The following is a 20,023-nucleotide window of genomic DNA, read 5'->3' as shown; positions in this document are numbered from 1 at the left end:
AGGAAGGGAGAGAGATGAGAAACATCAATTCTTCATTGTGGTTCCTTAGTTGTCCATTGATTGATTTCTCATATGAGCCATGACCAGGAGGCTACAGCAGATCAAGTGACCCCTTGCTCAAGCCAGCGACCTTGGGCTCAAGCTGGTGAGCCTTGTTCAAATCTGATGAGCCTGCGCTCAAGCTGGCAACCTCGGGGTCTCAAACCTGGGTCCTCCACGTCCCAGTCCGATGCTCTATCCACTGCACCACCGCCTACTCAGGCTCAATATAGTTGTTTTTAGAAACAGACTGCCTGTTGGAAGTAGGGCTTCTGTAACATATTACAGACCAATACCTTAGCCTTCAAATGAAATAACCAACACACTGCAGGACTCCTAGACACTTTCCCAGGACTGGGGAAAGAGTAAGCATAAGATGGAAGAAGAAAGAAAAAATCATTTTCTAACAGTCACTCTGGGCCAGTGACTGAGGAAGCTATGGCTATGCTCCTGCCCACCCCACCCTCACTCCACATGCTCATGATTTATTTAAGAGAGTTCCCCGCTAAGTCTTTCAGGCAAAATGGGCACACTACACAGCAGCCCCTCCCACAACCCAACAGCTGAAAATCAGCTTCCGTTTCACAATAAGTGGGCAGCCCAGCTTTCCTCCTGCTCACCTGGGATGGTGTGCACTTCGTCTAGGATCATGAGGCCCCATTCCTGGGTTTTGAGCCATTCCATGACCCGCTCAGCCTCCCAAGACCTTTTGGTGGTATGGCCCAGCATGGAGTAGGTGCTAATGGCGATGGAGCAGCCTATGGGCTTGTCCTTGGCATCGGAGGTGAAGCGGCAGATCTGGCTGTCATCGATGGTGGACCACATCTTGAACTGGGCTTTCCACTGCTCCACAGACACAGCTGAGTTGCCCAGCACAAGGCAGCGTTTTCTGACCGTGCATGCAGCTGTCACGCCCACCAGTGACTTCCCAGCACCTACAAGAAACCAAAGACAACTCCTAACCAAGGCCAGGCCGAAGTGAAGGACAGAGACAAACAGACTCATCAACACACAGATCTGACCCCGTTATCTGCACACAGCCGACACTTACTGCTCCAGAGCCTAACTTCTTCACAAACAGGAAACATGCCCACTTTCCACACAAATGTAAGCAGTAAAAGAGACAAGTGCCAGCCCTGTTGTAGTGTTTTACATGCATCTTGTTCAAATGCTGAAATCTCACAACAAATCAGAGATAAGAGACACTATTATGGCCATTTTAAACACAGTAAGACTACAACCAAGGCATGACTTGCTCAAAGCCATGGGAAAGTGGTGCTGCTGGGTCCATGAGCCCAGTACACAGATGCACAAAGCAGGGGTCAGTGAAAGATGGCGGTTATGGTTACATACTCATGGTAAAGACAGAGAAGGTGGAATTCCAGGAGCTTCCACATTTACAGCCATCCATCGTTTGAAGATCAAGATAAAAATCAAGCTACTCCTTCAAACAGCAACTCTTCCTTTACCAGGGATGCATGTCAAAATAACTCATGCAGCCTCAAAAAAAGAACCACTACCACCTGAAGGCACAGGTCCCTCCTGTGGAGCTTCTGCCTCCCTACATCTGGAGCAGGGCCTCTGGGTAAGTCTGTGTGACTGCTGGCCATGAATCTAGTGCCCTTAGAGAACTGACATGACTTAGTGTCCTTAGAGAGCAGCCAAGGGGGCTGCTATTGCCCCTTCATGAATGTGCAGAGCATAACAGGCCCAAGTTTCTGTGCTGGGGCCTTCACACAGACAGCCTCATGAGACTAACTGTACAGGACAAGAACCCAACTCCAGCATGTAAAATAACACCCTCCCCATACCACAGGCCCACCCCTCACTCTGCTCTGCTTCACCATCCAAGATCTCACACACTGCTTAGGTGATTTGTCTAATGTCTCTCTCCAACTCCCCAGAACAAGCTGGCGATGAGAGTGTTGTTCTCTCCACCACTCCATCCCCAGGGTGGAAGTTGGGGCCCTGCATAAAGCAAGCATTCAAGTATCTGTCAAGTCAGGCATTAGGGAGGCATCGGACCATGGCTGTTTCCTAGCCAGCTCAGTGACTTAGTGAAATGTGTCCAGGGAGAATGGGAGGCAGCCTGGACATCTCCATTTAAGTATCACTTACCACAAGGAAGAACAATGACCCCTGAACGTGCACGCCCATTCCCAAACATCTTCCTCAAGCTTTTCTCCTGATAAGGTCTAAGGACAGCTGTGGGTTTCAGGTCAATGTTGATATCAGGGTTAATGGAATCATTCCGAAAGTCATATTCTGCCAACAGAGGGTACTCTAGGTGGATGCAACGCTTCTGAAGTTCCTCAATCATATCCTGGGGAGAGCACAAGGGAAGTTTCATAACCTTCTTAACTCCAAAGCATGCTCATAATCAGAACACACTCTACAGTGCCATGTGGTCAAAAGAATAGCAGTCTATCTAGACTTTTACAACTTCAGATCTTGCTTAATAACAGCCGGGCTACACCACGGGAAAGGAAACCAAACAAGGAGCACAGGCAACATGAAACCCAACCAGCCACCAAAAATGCCCCACTGGCACCATTTCTTGTACTTCCCTAAGAACTTGTGAAGTCTGACCCACCAATGTGAGGACTAAGACATCCAGACTTAACTCCAATAGGAAAATTGGTGCTACAGCCCAAACACCAAGAAGGGAAAAGCAATTCAGGAACAGGTGGGCATTCCTTCCTCTCACACAGACCATAGAAAGTGTCTGTGCAGGGCTGGATCAGCTTCTTACACCAGCTTAGGGAAGGAACTAGGAAACCTGTCCACTAACCTGCTTGACTTCAAAAGATACTGTCTGTGTCTCTTCTTCTTCTTCCTCATCCTTGTCCATTTGCTCATAAAAGTCAAATAGGTCTGTGGGGATATCAGATTTTCCCTGTGGATCTGTCATCCGGGAAGTGGAGGGCCCACCACTGCCTTCAGCAGTCTTTGTTATCTGTAAGATAAAGACTTTGGATTTGCAGGGAACATTTAACCCCACTGTTTCCAAGCAAGATTGAATGTTGCAAGAAAATTGCATGGCCACTGGGTTGTAACCAGTGCTTCTGAAACAGAAGCTTCAGTACTAAATGCTTTTGCCCGGGGTGACCCAAAAGCCCACGTACAGCTGATCTGCTCGTGAAGGTCTCTGTGATGAGCTCGGTCTCCTCTCCGTCAGAGCTCCTCAGGCGGCACTCCCGAATCACTGGATCCTGGAGAAGGTGCTGGATGACATCAGGGTGGGAGCTTTCCACGAAGTACCTACAAGAGGAAAGGTGTGCCTACTTACCAGCACATGTTCAGAGTGTTCCATTGTTCAACAGTGTACAAACAGGGGTCTCATAACTCTCTCCACACTCTCACTCTCCCACAACCCTCTGCCAAATCTGAGCTATATGCACTACTGGCTATGACACAACATATGAGGGTGGTGGGCAATGCCATCTTCTAAAGACAAGTAGGTTGGACTCTGAGCCCCAGCTGCACTGCTTAGTGGAACATGGTGACCAGTGAACAAATTTCCAGTTTTGCCCACATTACTTTGCTGACTGCTTTTCTCACCTTACTCGGGGAGCAGGTGTTGGTACAGAGTGGACAGTTCACTGTTAGCTTCTTAACATCAGAGCACAGAGAGTGAAAGTACCTTGAATGGGCTTGTCACAGGACCCCTTACCTGTTGTGCTTTAGGACCAGCTTGACTTTTCCATAACTGACAGTACATAACTACAAAAAGTGACACATAAAACAGGTGAATTAGCAACACGCAGCTCACTCACAGCACATTTCTACCACCTACCAACCAAATGAAGAGTTTGTGTTACTGTAGGAAAACCCAATGTGTGAGCTAATGAGATCAGAGCTCCCTAAACTGAGCCTTTTCTATTAGCTTCTTCTTTTTCAGAGCAAAATCTACCTCTTGCCTGGCTAATTTTAATGCATGTCTTTTAATAAAACACAGCTGAAATCTTTTATTTTCCGTCTCCCCTCCTCTCCATTTCAACAGGCCCTACCCTATTCCACAGGTGCATCCCACCACGTCGGTACTACTTCAGCTCCCTGCACAAAGCTGGCTAGTGTGTGTTTGTAATTGTTTGCTGTGTGAATTTAATGCAAAGCCTTCCGGCCCCCTCACCAATGTCCCTATTTCCCCAACTAGTATATAAGCTTCTTTATGGTAGAGAATACAAGGTACATCCTACTAGGTTCCCGACAGTCTTTAAGGTGGAATGCAGCAGAGATTGTGTGGCAGTCATGAAAAGCCACCACTAAGACCCAGGGCTGCTGCCTGCCTCCACTGCTGCCCTCTTGGATCAGCCTCTGCACTGTACCAACCCTTCCGCAGGAAGCTCCCAGCAGGGTTCCAATGTGGTTCATTTCAGCAAGGTGCAGGCTCTCTCAGGTGGCCTTCCATATCACCAGTGAAGAGAATTCCCTCCAGGGCCCCTGCCAGCTTCTCTGAGGCTGGATATATTACTATGCTGGAGGTCTGTGGAACTCCTCTTATGCAACTCCAGATTTGGGGTCTGAATCCAACTCCCCTTAGATCAGCAGAGGGCAACAAAGGACACTGTCTATCTCTTCTGAAAGGCATTCAGCTATTCCTCAGAACAAACCCAAGCATGTTCAACCGCTCTGCACATGGAACCCTACCCACTTCAACATCTGAAATTCTCTCTGCATCTCCCTAATGAGAGTTGTTGACTATTTGTCCAATGCAGGCATTCAGCCTTAGTCAGAGTTTACCATCCATATTAGTCTACTTGAGCTGTCATGCAGAACAATCTGGACTGGGTGGTTTAATAACAGCAAGTTATTTCTAGGAGTCCAGTCAATGTGCCAGTGGTGCAGCTTCTAGTGAAGGTTCTCCTCCTGACTTGTAGAGGGCTACTTTCTCATAGTGTGCTGGCATGACCCCTTCCTTGCATACATGCAGAGAGAGAAAGAGCGCACACATGCCTTCTGGAGTTTCTTCTTCTAAGGACACTAATCCTTTTGACTCAGCGGCCTACTCCTATAACTTCACTTAACCTTAATTACTATTTCCTTACACCAAATACAACACATTAGTAGTTAGGCTCCAAAATATGAATTTTGGAGAGAATAGGAACACCATTAACTTTGGACTGCATTCCCAAATACCCCTGGCCAGAATGGATTTGAATTACTTCCCCACTGTATGAGCCCCCACTGGCTGTGAACAGCTCCTGGGAAGCATGAGCTCAGCAGAAGAAACACAGAGGAACAGCTGCAGGAGTCAGTCATTATGCTCCACACACTAGTCCTGAATGGTACTGTCTTGAATGCCAAAGTTAACAATGTGTCACACCTGTTCCCAATCTGGAGGGCAAAAGTGCCAGCCCAAGCCCCCCACTTGCCTTAATAAACTGAATAATGCCCTCGGGGACGCCTGTCTTGCTGAGCTTCCGAAGGTACTCCGTGATGTCGCTGGTCTGCAGCCCAACGCTGACTGCGGCATACAGGGAGTAGGCCGTCAGCTTGTACTCGTGCACGTGGGTTGGCCGGCACACAGGCTCCGCGATGGCCACCAGGAAGTCTTGAGCATACTTGTAAACTGGAGAGAAGGCTTCTAAGAAAATGTGACCATCTGGAGCCTGGAAAACACCAGACACAAAGACACTGATGCGTTCCTGACGATGAGACTCTTCCCTGTCATTATGCATCAAAGAGAAGCTGCCGGAAAAGCAACCTGTCACCACCGACCCAACACTAGGGCTATTGCTGTAAGCATGCCTCAGCCAACCTGGACCTGTGACTTTGACCAGATACAAAAAGGGCAGAGAACAGACGAGGTTCACAAATCAGCAGCGCTTCCCACTGCTGTCCACAGAAAAGTCCGCCGTACCAGCTTTCCTCGGGTTACCTTCAGACTAGAATTCAGATGACTGCAGAACATTAGTTACTTCCAGCTGAGCAAAACAGCTGCCTAACGAATATGTCTTCCGTTAATTTTTTTACAGCGAAGAACGCAAAGCTGTGGCAGAATTGGAAGGAGAACGTCCTGAAAGGCAGGACTGGAGAGCAGGGAGACAGGTGCGGCAGCACCGGCGCGCGCCCGCCCATCCCGCACCCGCACCCCGGGGCGCGGCAGCCCGGGAGGCCGCCCGCCCGCCTTCGCGTGCTCACCACCCACAGCGGCCGCGACGCGTGGTCGGCCTTCAGCGGCATCTGCAGCCGGTAGTCCTTAGCCCCGTATTCGTCCAGTTTGGTGCTGGACTCATCCACCTGCTTCCCCGCGGCCGAGGGCACCGCCTCCTGAGAGTCGTTCCCCGGGACGTCGTCTTCATCTTCGTCCTCTTCCTCGTAGTGCCGCTTCTTGGACTTCTTCTTATCTGCAGACGCGGACAGAGGAGCGGGCTCTGCAGACGCCTGGCGACCGCAAGCGGACCCCGCGAGCCGGCGCACCCCCCCCTCGGTTCGACTGCTGCTGGCTTCCCCCTCAGCCGCGGCCGCAGACCCAGCGCCGGGGTTGCCCTCGTCTCGAGCCCCAGGGTGCGGGTCGACCGCCGCTGGGAGCCGCTGGACTCGCGGGCAAACCCCGGCGCGCCCGCGCCCTAGCCAGCTCTCACCGCGCTCCGCCCGGTCCCTTTTGCCCATGGCGCCCAACACACAGCAGCACCTCCGTGCCGCCTCCCGGGCGACAACTCCTCTCCAAGCACTTCCGGCCCACCCCGGAAGCTGTCGGCAACCAGACAGAAAGTCCCGCCTCTGCGCTCCAGGAGGCGGGATGGGACTGCAGGCCTCTGGGAGAGACGCTGGTATTTGATGTTACACGGTCTGTTCGTCCCGTACTTTCCTCCTGAGCGCCGGTGAGGACCGGCGGGCACAAGTGTGCCGTTGTGGTGGGACAGTGAACGAACTGCGACGCTCACAGGTGGGCATTGAGCTAGGAGAACTGAGCAATGCTCTGGTGACAGGCGTTTCTCACACAGGTGCGGTTAGTGCAGCCCACGCGACTGTCGTGTAAACACCAAGGAGTTGGAGTGTGGGTGGGTCTGTGTGTGTGGGCCTGGGCTGCAGCAGCCTAGATGTGAGCCAGCAGTGTCAGCCCATGGTCCTAGGAGCCGACTCAGCACCAGCAGGAATCCCCAATGTGGGGTGCAGTGAAGGACACTTGATTCAGTGCAAACAGCTCAGCTATGATAGAGCACCGCTGTAAGAACAGCTCAATGGTGCCTCAGCTCCATTATGAAGCAGGAGCGCTGTGACACTCCCTGGGGCCAGGCCCCTCTCCAGCTGGACGGCGCTACCCTGTGCTGTGCTGTCTGCTCTCTGCTCTGGCGCCATCTCATTCCAGTCTGGGAAACAGTCTTCAGTACCCCGTGCAAATGGACGTGCACTCTGACTTATATAGACAGGAGGCCCCTCCTCATCAAATGAGAACGCCAAAGCCTCACAGTTGGATTGGTCCAGAAAGCACTGTCCTGATTAGTCAGAATGGAGCCGCTCTGCTTGATTGCTAAAGTTTATGAGGGGCCATGTAGCTGCACAGCTCTGATAGGATGAAGAAAGCCTCAGTCCTATTGGTTGAAACAGGATTCCAGTAGACCTTCAGCAGGGTTTACATGGGAGGAACCCACTGTAGGCCGGCAGATGAGCACAAAGGTGGGTAGTTCAGTGCAACCTTCTCCCTGAAGTGCAATTTGCATGAGCGGCTCCTGGGCAGAAATGTCTGCTAAGCTCTGCTTTTTGTTTGTTGTTAATTTGAGCCAGTTAGACACCAATAGCCCTTTTTAGTAGGTATCTTCTTTTCAGGGTCCAACAGGTTTGGTAATAAGAGTATGGATCAAAATTGGGCTCTATAATAAATCTAACGAGTCCAGTTACTGAAAGTAACCTCACAGGATGATCAGATTATAAATTTCTAACTGGGCAGGTACAGTAGGCAGTCACTCCTTGGACTTTAGCATCCTTAGCAAAGGTCAGTCTTTTCCTTAAGCAAGCCCTGTCCTTTGTTCTTGTGCATCTAGGTTAACATATCTTTGAAATGCTTCTTTTTGCAGCACTCCAGTTGAGAAATGGCTGGCTTATGAACCAAGAAAGGCCCACACAAGAAACATCATAATTAAAATGCCAAAGGTTAAGAGAAAATCTTAAAAACAGCAAGAGAAAAGCAATTACTTCCAAGGTAGCTTCTATAAGACTCTCAGCTGATTTCTCAACAGAAACTTTGCAGGTCAAAAGGGATTGACATGAAATATTCTGTCAATGTAAGAAGTGTCCCAATCTGTAGAGAATTTTTATGACTTTATTTGAGCCAAACTGATGACATATGTTGGGGAACAGGATCGCAAGTGCTCCAAAAAATAACAGTTTTGCAGCTTCTTTTATACATTTAAAATTAAGAAGGGACTATAAAGATTACATGGAAGTGACAGCAAGGTGGAAATTGGACTACAGGATAGTTAACAAGATTATATGCACTCTTCATAAATGGAATCCAGGCAGTGGATTCCATAAATGGAATTCCCAGACCCAAGATCATAGCTCTTATGTTATGCTCCTTCCCCTGAACAGAAATGGGGAGAATTATCTACTTCAATTCACTCATTGTAGAGAGGCTCAGAGATCACATAATCAGCTCAAGGGCAGAGTTGGAATTAAGATTCAAATACACCTGGGCTCTGGTCCAGGGATTTTTCAGTTATACCACATTGCCTTGAATGTCAGCATTCCCATGAAGCCTCCCTTTATCTTTTCCTCCATGTCCTACTTATAGCTCTAGTGTGACTTCATGCCTACAGAATAAATATCTGTTGAATCAATTCACTCTTCTCCATCTTTACCATCACTACTCTAATCTAGGCCACCATCGCTTACCTTGAATACTGCCATTGCAATTAGCTAGGACACATACCACCACTCAGCCTTACCAGAGTTCTTCATTAGGAAAAATTATGCATTAGTCTGACCAATAATAAAGAAGCACCTTTAAAAAAATATTATATGCGCTCTTGAGGGTGGTTACAGCTTATTTAAAAAGTGAGGGAGTGCTGGATGAATAAGGTGGAATGATTGAGCAAAAGGGGAAAAAGAAAAAATTGTGGACATAGACAACAGTGTGGTGATTACTGGGAGGTAGTGAGGGAGGTGGAGGAGGGCATAGGGGAGATAAATAGTGATGAGCGGAGACTTGGGGTGGTGAACACACAAAACTGTGTTATAAAAAAGTGTGTTGCCCGCCCTGGCTGGTTGGCTCAGCGGTAGAGCGTCGGCCTGGCGTGCGGGGGACCCGGGTTCGATTCCCAGCCAGGGTACATAGGAGAAGCGCCCATTTGCTTCTCCCCCCCTCCCCCCCTCCTTCCTCTCTGTCTCTCTCTTCCCCTCCCGCAGCCAAGGCTCCATTGGAGCAGGGATGGCCCGGGTGCTGGGGATGGCTCCTTGGCCTCTGCCCCAGGCACTAGAGTGGCTCTGGTCGCGGCAGAGCGACGCCCCGGAGGGGCAGAGCATCACCCCCTGGTGGGCAGAGTGTCGCCCCTGGTGGGCGTGCCAGGTGGATCCCAGTCGGGCGCATGCGGGAGTCTGTCTGACTGTCTCTCCCCGTTTCCAGCTTCAGAAAAATACAAAAAAAAATAAAAAATAAATAAATTAATTAATTAATTAAAAAAGTGTGTTGCCCTGGCCAGTTGGCTCAGTGGTTAGAGCGTCGGCCCAACATGTGGAAGTCCTAGGTTTGATACCTAGCCAGGGCACACAGAAGAAGTGTGCCCATCTGCTTCTCCACCCTTCCCCCTCTCCGTTTTCTCTCTCTCTTCCCCTCACGCAGCCAACATTCATTGGAGCAAAGTTGGCCCGGACACTGAGGATGGCTCCATGGCCTCCGCATCAGGCACTAGAATGGCTCTGGTTGCAAAGGAGCAACGCCCCAGATGGACAGAGCATCACCCACTGGTGGGCTTGCCCAGTAGATCCTGGTAGGGCTCATGTGGGAGTCTCTGCCTCCCTGCTTCTCACTTCATAAAAATACCAAAAAAAAAAAAAAAAAAGTGTGTTAACATATATGCACAGAAACAATGGATAGGACTTGCTTAAGGCAAAGGTAAACCTTTTACTAAAAAGTTATAGACCTGGGGCATGACTACCTCCTATGACCTGTCCCCATTAGAAATTTATGATCAGATCATCTATGAGTTTACTTTTCATGGAACTCCCCATTTTTGTCCACAACTCAAAAAGATGAAAAATAAGCACCTACAAGCAAGATGACTCTATCTAGAAAGGCTATCATTCCAAATCAAAGGAGAAATGAAGAGCTTCCCAGTCAAGGAAAATCTAAAATTTATCACCACTAAGTCAGTATTACAAAAACTGTTAAAAGGACTTCTTCAAAAATTAGGGGTTGAGGGGGTCATAAAAAATATAAATAAGGAAATACCACAAAGAAAAAATTCTCACTGGCAAAGGCAAATAATAAAATCAGTGCGTTAACCAACACTGTACAAAGGTTAAAAGGCAAAAGTAGTAAATTTATGTGCAATTACAACAGTAAATTAAGGTATACATACACACAAAAGTTTTAAAAAATGACAAAAACAAACGGAGGAAGTGAGTAAAAATGGTACTGATTTTAAAATGTGTTCAAACTTAAACCACTATTGACTTAAAGTAGAGTGCTATAAACCTAGTCTGGTATATATGAAGCATGTGGTAACTACAGAACACAAGCATACAAGAGATACACAAGAAATAGAGAAAGGAATCCAAACACAACACGGTCTATCTATGTGCAGCAGCCAATCTCTTTTTTTCGACAACTTGGTCCAAATGTGTTGCCCTTCCTGCAACAAGATGGTTGTGACCAGCTGTCCTATAACACTAGTGCCCTCACCTGCTCTCCTGTGGGAGCATATGCCTACTCAGGTGCACAGCGAACTGCTGCTTTATCCCTTTTTGTGTGGACACCCTGCAGGACATGAACCATTCCTGCAAAGCTCTTCCAGGCACCTACAAACATTCGTTCATAGGACTTGACCAGACCTGGAAGGAGCCATCTGTGACAGGAAGTCCTCTGTGATTCTCACTCAGCTCCACCCCTGATGGAGGTTCCACCTTGGTGGTCTCACCTCTTCAGGGGGCTCCAACTTTGTGTCTTTGGGGGAGAAAATGTTGCCTCCAAAACACAGAAATTGCTGCTCAGAGTTGTGCACAGGACATGCAGAGACATTTACTTTGGGTGCTGGGTCAAGGGTTTTGCACCTGCCCACAACCCAAATCATCCCATCTAACTGTGATCATCATCCTGTCTGAATATCTTATGACTTGCCTTGCCAGCTTCTTTTTTTGCCTCAGTGGGCCTTTCTGATGATGTGCTCAAACTGAGAAGGCACAGGTTGCCTTATTTTTGATACTGTTCCGGCCTGAATACAGCTAAGCCAGCCTTCAGTGCCTACCATCATGTCCAACTGTTCTCAAGTCTGACGACAAAAATCTTGCCTTAAGGCCTTGGCTTTCAATTTCTGTATGCAGGCTTTTCACTAACACAAAAATTCACTTTAATGTCTTAACTTGTTTTTTAAGTACACGGAGGAACTATCCACAGTCTAGGCTATGACATGCATGTCAGCACTGACACACGTAGGCATTTTCAATGACATGCAGCCGCATACCAGAGAAGTATGGGGCCACATGCCGAGCATTTGCTGTAGTGTAGACAGTCTGTGCCGGAGGTCTGTAGGCCAAAACAACAGAACTCCAGCACAGAGCGTCTAGTCCTGGGACTTCCGGTTAGGCCGTTAGGGGATCTTTGACCTCACTTCCGGCTGGCAGAGAAGGGAGCAGCGGAATGCCGCGCAGGGGACGCATCTCTGGGGGCCCTGTGATCGCCATTACCAGCAACCACATAACCACAGCAGTCATCATCCAATCTACTGTTCTGGGGTGTCGTGGATTTCTAATTGACCATCATTACTGAGATAAGTGAGGGGCAGCTGGGAGAGGCGAGGGCCTGTGCTATGGGTGCCGTTTCCCACCATTAGAAATAGCGGCAGCCATCTTAATTTACATAAGATGCAACTTGCAGAATTTCAAGACAGCATCTGGGCTCAGGTGTTTGTCGACTTGAGGTCAAAGCTTGAGAATCTGGAAAGGTGCTGCTTGACGAATCAAGAGTGCCACTACGAACAGGAAATTTGGAGTGCCTGGAACCGATTACCAGACACTTTTAGCACCCTGAAAAATACAGCAATGGCTTTACTCACAATTTTTCCCTCTTCGTACTTTTGTGAGACTTTATTCTCAGCGTTAAATAATATCAAAACCAACAAAAGAAACAGATTGACTGATGAAGTTAGTAGCGCTTACTTGGGCTTGAAGTGTACAAATACCAACCTTCAATTGAAGATTTAGCCAATGAAATTCAGCAACAAAAAGTCACTAATAGGCAGGTTAGTTAAAGAATTCCCCCTCCCCCTCACTTATCTTAGTTCACAGCACCCCACACAAGTTAAATAATATCAAGACCAACAAAAGAATCCGACTGATAGATGAACAAAGAAGTCACTAAGCAGGTAAGTTAAATAATTAGTTTTTGGTTTATTAAATACAGTTATATATTACAATTATACATTTTTGTTAAACTATAAATATCACAAAATTATGGTTTTTTCTCAAAGTGATACCACCCAAGCTATGCTCGGTTTTTTGGCAAATTTTGACACACCAAGCTCAAAAGATGCCCATCACTGGTCTAGGCACACATCCATGTCATAAACACATGCTGGAGATGCAGAGCCCGAGCTCATCATTGGTCCATCTTCCCTTGGTCCACTGTGCTGGATCCTCAGCCACTTTCCACGAGTTCTTTTTCCTTGTGAAGAAATTATTTGTATTAACAGTTTCTCGACTTTCTGGTCTTAAATACCTCTGAACATAATTTTGAAAGAAGGAATTTGTAGAACTATTTTTCAATAACCATATAATTGGTATCATTTTCCCATTTGACAGGGTACTCTCATATATATTTTTCCTTAATAGAAAATGTAATGGATAATTGCATCCATTGCCTTTACTTGGCTTTACTGTGGTTCTTAAAATCCTCAATAACAGGACTCTGAAAGTGGGGCCCCTTTTTGGATTTCTGGTCGAAAGACAAAAAAAAAAAAGATTATGTGTGAGCATATCCAGATACCATGGTGCTTGAAAAGCTTGGGGACCTGAACTAGTTCAAAGGAATCTAGTCTGATCTTATTTTCAGAAACAGAATTTGTGCTATAACATCAGGAGACGGGATTTCTAAGACAAGTTGCTGCTGCATTATCTTTGAAATCAAGACAAAGCCAGACTCGCCCTTCAAGTGTCCTCATTTTGAAAATAAATAGGCACAAGGAATGCATGTGAATACTATTATGTAGAAATCAAGCTTAGACCTCGAACAAAACTCTTTATATTGGCTAAAAATTATAGAGTTGTAACCATTGATTCAGCTTCATTTGATGTTTTGGAAGCTTCAGTAGTTATTTTTATAATGAATATGGATACTGCATTGTACTTTGCTGTTTATCTGCTTAAAAAGATAAAGTATTTGGTTATTTTGGTGAAAAAAAGAAATCACTGGCTTTACGAGTGTGGTAGGGTAAAGGTAATGAACAGTGGTTCCTTTCTAAATATATATATTTTGAAGTTAGAGCTGGATTTGCTGACTGGCTAGATATGGAAAAATGAGAGAGAGGAGTAAAAATTAACTCTTAAGATTTTTGGCTGAAGAAACTACAGAAAGTATATACCTAATGGAAGGTACAGGTTTTTTTTTTTGGTTTTTTTTTTTTAATTTATTCATTTTAGAAGGGAGAGGGGGGGGAGAAGGCGGGGAGGAGCAGGAAGCATCAACTCCCATATGTGCCTTGACCAGGCAAGCCCAGGGTTTTGAACCGGCAACCTCAGCATTTCCAGGTTGACGCTTTATCCACTGTGCCACCACAGGTCAGGCGGAAGGTACAGGTTTTAAGTAGGTGTATTAGTCTGCTTCAGGGTAATAACATAATACCACAGACTCTGTGATATAAACAACAGAAATTGATTTTCTCAAAAGTTCTAAAGACTGGAAGTTCATGATCAGGTCCTGCTCTATTCCTGGCTTGGAGATGAGTGACTTCTGGCCTTCTCCCTATATCCTCACATATGGGCTGGAGAAAGAGCAGGCCCTCTGGTGTCTCTTCCAATAAGGGTGGGTAAAAAGGCAGGGCCCTTACTACCTCATTTAACCTTTATCACCTCCTCACAGGCTCTGTCTCCAAATATAGTCACATTAGGGGTTAGGCCTTTGACATGTGAATTGTGGGTAAGATGCGATTCAGACCATAGAAGTAACCTGTTAGACAATCAAATAAAGTGTCAAGAAGGTAGCTAGGTTTAAGTCTGAAGTTCTGGGACCTAGAATAAGTTTGGGAATTGTCAACATATCTATGGTACTGAAGCCATTAGAACTAACTGAAGTTACCTAGGGAATGAACCCAGGTAAGAGAAAAGATCAGAGAACATTTTAGTGAAGAGGCTGGAAAATGAGAGGGAGAATTGGGCAACCCTGGTTGGGGAAGAGTGTAAGACAGGAAAATCAGGAGTCCTGGAAGTCCCGCTTTCAATTCATTTTATTTCAAGGTGGAGGAACTGATCCTTCTAGATGCTGCTGACAAGCTGAGCAGCTTGAAGACAGACCCAGCCACAGGATTTGCAATGTAGAGGTCAGTTCTCAGCTAAATGGCCTTCAATAAGTTGAAGGTTTGTTGGTCCCTACTTCACATAAATTGCAAGAAGTAGGGGAACCAAACCTTTAAAACCAGCTTTAGCATTTCAAGATTTTCTCTGCTTAAATCAATACATGTCATGCAAAAGTCTTGGAAAACAAAATAAAGCATAGCAAAAACTATTTAAAGCATACATAACACCTTCTAGCTATATTGTTTTTGGCTTATTTTTTCTTTCTGTGTTTTTACACCATAAAGATATACTTGCGGGAAGGATCCAAGATTGTGGCAGAGTAGGTGAATGTTACACTCACTTCTTCTCAGGACCAAACTGGAGTTATAACTAAATTTAAGAAAAACCATCCTGAATAACCAACTCAAGACTAAATGAAGAAGTGTCTTATAACCAAGGATTCACAGAAGAAGCCACATTGAGCCTGGCAGGAAGGGTAGAGATGCAAAAAGCATTGGTCCCAATCCCACGACCTGCAGCTGAGGTTCACGAGGGAAATCTCAGCTGTGGGGGAAATCCTCCTGAGAAGGAGGGGTCTAAACTCCAAGCCAGGCTACCCAGCCCAGAGCACCAGAACCATGAAAAGGCAACCACATAGTATTTTGCTGTAAAAAGTAGCAAGGTTTCTGTCTGCTGGAAAGAGATGGGAATCTGCAGAGACTCAGGCACCCTCTTAAAGAGCCAATGCAGAAATCTCATTAGCAGTCACTTACCCTTGGCTCTGGTGGAGGGAAGGCTGAGCAGACTAGAATCATTTCAGGAGTCTGCTGTTTGTGGCTCTGGGGAGAGAGAGGGGAACAGCTACCAAAATCCCTGTACAGAGGCATTCTCCTATACCACAGTCACCATCATTCTTGGGCAGAGCACTCCCCTCCATCTGGCAACAGCCTGGGGGAAAGAAATTTGCCCCAACCTGAAGATTAGGCCTGCTGGGAATTCAGTTGCTTGGCCAAGGAGTGAGGTCTGGACAGAGTGCCTCAGTTGTCTGGCTTTGAGGTAGGAGCTATTCCCCCCACTTTCCTGTGAGTCTGACTGGTGCTTCTCCTCATGAGAGATTTGATAGAACCACATTCCTGGCTTCCAGCAGACCCACGCTCTGGGTTCCAATGCCTGACCTGCGTGACTCCTAGTGGCTCTGCTCTGCTGAGGTCAAGTCAAAATCCAGGACAGACTGAGACCTGTGGCTCTGTGATGGGGGTCACATCCACCACCCTCCCTGAAGCCGAACAGGCACCTACCTCTCAGATGAGATCCAACAGCCCCATCATCCCGATTCTACCAAAGACTCTCTTAGTGACAGACCTAACAGGCAGTCAGCAAGCTGAGGCAGCCAGAGGTGAGTCACAGGGTGCCTTGGGACTTTTGCTGACCTGCCCCTGGGCCCAGTGCTGGTAAAAGTGGGCCTTGGTGTGCAGCCTGATCCTTCCCATGCCCACCCTAGTTATGCAGAGACAGCTACAAACTGGGGATCACTTGTAGCTCCAAACAGGTGGCAGAGGGCCAGTCACAGAAAGGGTCTTACATTGGCCTGCACCAACACACCCAATGGCCAGCTTTAGACATCAGAGCAGCACATGTAAACGGAGATTTTTCAGGCAACAACCCAGTTGAGGCATATTCTGCTTGCATGCTTTGGTCAAGGTAGAGCCTCAGAGCCAGCCTGAGGGTTGATCCCATGCACAACAGGCCAATAGAATTCAAGACTCAATTACATGATGGCCAATATAACCCACACAAGGGACAGTCCTGAAGCACCCAGCGCAGGTGATCAAGGAGTCTACACCAATGGACCCAACAGAATACCTACTATATAAGGCTACCCCATAAAGAATAGGAATCACAGGAGATCTATCTACTATATAGAAACAAACACAAAAAGGCAGCCAAAAATGGGGAGAAAGAAAACCACCCAAAATGTGACTTATGGATGCAATCAAAGACCTCAGCAGAAACTGTGCCAGTTTGAAAGGGGGCAGATGTGGGGCTAGGTGAAGGCCATCAGTCTTCTGGAATTCTATGGGCAAGAAAGGGACTGACATAGCTGTCTGGCTGCAAATCTGATCTATTTCAGAAAAGGGAAGAATGATGTGAGGGCAGTTCAGAGAACAGCAGGGCTGCTGCTGCCTGCCACCATGGGCCAGAGTGGGGCCCAGGCCCAGGCTGCAGGTCCAATGACTTTGGGCCACCTCCTTGGTTCTGAGGAGGCAACTCCACCACCCCTGTAGTCTCCTCAGGTCATAGCATGGAGTCAATGAGGACTTTCACTGAGCCTTAAAATTGAATGTGGTCTGTTTCCCTGTTAGGTTTCAGACTTGCTTGGGACCCAGGCTTTTCCTTTGGATTTCTTCTCCCTTCTAAAATAGAAATGTCTATCCTCCATCTGTCCCCCTTGAAAGTAGATAACTAGTCTGGTTTGATAGGTTCACAGATGAAAATGAATTTTGTTCCTGTATGAATCATATATCAAGTCTTACCCATAATTGACTTGAATGATTTAGATAATTTAATTTGATGTTTAGATAAAATATAGGACTTAGCATGGATACTGGAATGATTAAAGCTGGGAGGTATAGTGGGATAGGGTGACTGTATTTTGCATGTGGGTAGGATATGAAATTTTAGGGGCCACAGAATAGACTATAATGGGTTTGCATTACCCCCCGAAAAAAAAGTTATTTTGATGTCATAACCTCCAGTCCCTCGCAATGTGACCTTATGTGGAAACAGGGTTTTTAGAGGTCATTAGGGTGGGCCTTCATCCCATATGACTGTGGTGTCCTCATAAAAAAGAGAAGTATACAGAGGGACAGATACTAAGGGAGAACGCCATGTGAAGACAGAGGCAGAGACTGGAGTTAGGTTACTGTGAGCCAAGGAACACCTAGGAAGAAGCCCAGGAGGTTTTCCCCACAGGTTCCAGAGGAAGCATTTTAGACTTCTAGCCTCCAGAGCTGAGACAAATTTCTGATGTAAGCCACCCAGTGTGTGGTACTTTGTTATACTAACCCCCATTGTTGGACACAGCCTTAATTTGGGGCTTTTATAGCTATATCTTAACACGTGTAATCATTCCACAGAATTAATTCCTAGATACACCACTGATGGGTCAGAAAGAACACAAATTCTGAGGCTTTTGACTTGCATTGCTAAGTTGCCCTCTCTATAAAAGTATTCATTTAAATGATCTGCAATACTGTGGGAACATTCATTCTTTATACGTTGACAGTGGGCTTCGTTTATTTTGTTTTTTATCTATTTATTTATTTTGTGACAGAGACAGAGATAGCGACAGACAAGAAGGGAAAGAGATGAGAAGCATCAATTCTTCATTGTGGCACCTTAGTTGTTCATTGATTGCTTTCTCATATGTGCTTTGACCAGGGCGCTACAGCAGACCAAGTGACCCCTTGCTCAAGCCAGCAACCTTGGGCTCAAGCAGGTGAGCCTTGCTCAAAGCAGATGAGCCTATACTCAAGATGGCCACCTTGGGGTTTTGAACTTGGGTCCTCTGCGTCCCAGTCTGACGCTCTATCTCCTGTGCCACCGCCAGGTCAGGCTATTTATTTATTTTTATTTTGTGTGTGTGTATTTTTCTGAAGTGAGAAGCAGGGAGGCAGAGAGACAGACCCCCGCATGCTCCCAACCGGGATCCACCCGGCATGCCTACTAGGGAGCAATGCTCTGCCCATCTGGGGCATTGCTCCATTACAACCAAAGCCATTCTAGTGCCTGAGGTGGAAGTCATGGAGCCATCCTCAGCACCCGGGCCAACTTTGTTCCAATGGAGCCTTGGCTGCAAAAAGGGAAGAAAGAGATAGAGAGAAAGGAGGGGAGAGGGGGGAGAAACAGATGGGTGCTTCTCCTGTGTGCCCTGACCATGAATCAAACCCAGGACATCCACACGCTGGGCCGACGCTCTACCACTGAGCCAACCAGCCAGGGTATCTTGTTTTTAAAAGAACACTTCAGTGAGTGCTGAAAAGCCCCACTGTAATAAGTCCTGAGCTCTAAAGCACTGTTGCCAGGCCTATAAAGTTGCCAACACGACACATAAGGTCCAAAGCACTGTTTCTATATGCTATTTTTAATCACTGTAAATTTCTAATTTAGGTAATCAAAGTATCCAGAAGAAGATATGCCAGAGAGCATGTTGGGTAAGACAGTATAGAATCTTCTAGAAAGATTCCATTGCAATGTTTCCAGGTTAGTATATGCTTGGTCTCCTAGAAAGTGATCAACACAGGTGGAGGAGGGACACTTGGGAATACATTGTGTCCAAGAACAGATCTGGACAAACCAATCATAGTGGAAATAAATATCAGCTTTATTAACACTGAAAGTGCCATTCATTTATATTCCATAATCCAGGTTACTTAAAAGTAACCCTTCGCACCACAATCTTTCAAAAAATGAATTAACATGTTAAAAAAAAAAGGGCAATTTTCATTGTGCTAATTATTGCAGGCCTTCATGCATGATAAACCTAAACAAAGATGTGTGCCAACAATATACGAATTTCCATATAAACAAATTGATTACTAACAAAATATAAACATGGTTTTTTTCACATTAGATTTTTAAAAAGCTATTTTCCAGCAAGAAAAACAGATACATAAAAACTGTTAAACTCAGAAATTTTATACATTTTTACAAGTACAACTTTCAGTGAACAACACAAAGTCAAAATATGCATGAAATGTGGCACATACCACACTGTATCTGGCCTTTGGGAGGTTTTGCTAATCATACTGGCTCCTTATAACATAATAAGCTACGTGACATTCAACTGCAACAGTGGACTTTATTTCTCACACAAGTAATTGTATGTGGTACCGCATATTAAAAACAGGGTTTTTCTTAAGTACAATAACATTGTCAGATTGGAAATTTAATTTCCAATTTTTTGTCTGCCAGTTACTTAACATACACAGCACAGTATAAAGACACTCAATACATATTTGGACATTTCTGAACCAATTTATAGTCAATTTCAGAGAATCACAATATATCAATGTATTGTTTCATAAACAAGATCTGACCTTGCCCAGTAAGAAAAAAACTAAGAGTTGAAATTTTAGGGCACAATAAAAGAAACATTTAAAACAATAGTAGGACCAGCCAAGAGAAACTGGAGATATATAAATCTTGGCACCTTTCCAAGACAATTTAGTTTCTCACATTTGTCATAGCTCTTAAGAATTCAACGGCCATTTTTAGTGGACAGCATATTTTTGCTACTGCTTAAAACCAATTTTTTCCTTTTAATTGCATTTTA

At 46.0% G+C, this 20,023-nt stretch overlaps 1 protein-coding gene and 1 non-coding gene across 2 annotated transcripts in view; one reads left to right on the top strand and one right to left on the bottom strand.

Annotated features, from left to right (window-relative positions):
* ERCC3 (ERCC excision repair 3, TFIIH core complex helicase subunit) overlaps window positions 1-6,779 on the bottom strand; it is a 29,462-nt gene extending 22,683 nt beyond the window's left edge. The window contains exons 1-8 of the mRNA XM_066345253.1: window positions 6,627-6,779; window positions 6,184-6,389; window positions 5,415-5,651; window positions 3,713-3,762; window positions 3,165-3,300; window positions 2,831-2,995; window positions 2,158-2,362; window positions 660-974 (exon numbers count right to left, since the gene is read on the bottom strand). Of these exons, the coding sequence (XP_066201350.1) occupies window positions 660-974; window positions 2,158-2,362; window positions 2,831-2,995; window positions 3,165-3,300; window positions 3,713-3,762; window positions 5,415-5,651; window positions 6,184-6,389; window positions 6,627-6,654 (1,342 nt within the window). The 5' untranslated portion in view covers window positions 6,655-6,779. The remainder of the gene's footprint in view (window positions 1-659; window positions 975-2,157; window positions 2,363-2,830; window positions 2,996-3,164; window positions 3,301-3,712; window positions 3,763-5,414; window positions 5,652-6,183; window positions 6,390-6,626) is intronic.
* A 2,893-nt stretch (window positions 6,780-9,672) lies between these two features.
* Window positions 9,673-9,749, top strand: TRNAV-AAC (transfer RNA valine (anticodon AAC)). The gene has a single exon. It is a non-coding gene; the product is annotated as a tRNA-Val (tRNA).
* The last annotated feature ends 10,274 nt before the right edge of the window (window positions 9,750-20,023 follow it).

The sequence above is a fragment of the Saccopteryx leptura genome, chromosome 7 (assembly GCF_036850995.1).
Source record: "Saccopteryx leptura isolate mSacLep1 chromosome 7, mSacLep1_pri_phased_curated, whole genome shotgun sequence".
NCBI lineage: Eukaryota > Metazoa > Chordata > Mammalia > Chiroptera > Emballonuridae > Saccopteryx > Saccopteryx leptura.
This window is presented reverse-complemented; position numbering and strand designations above follow the sequence as displayed.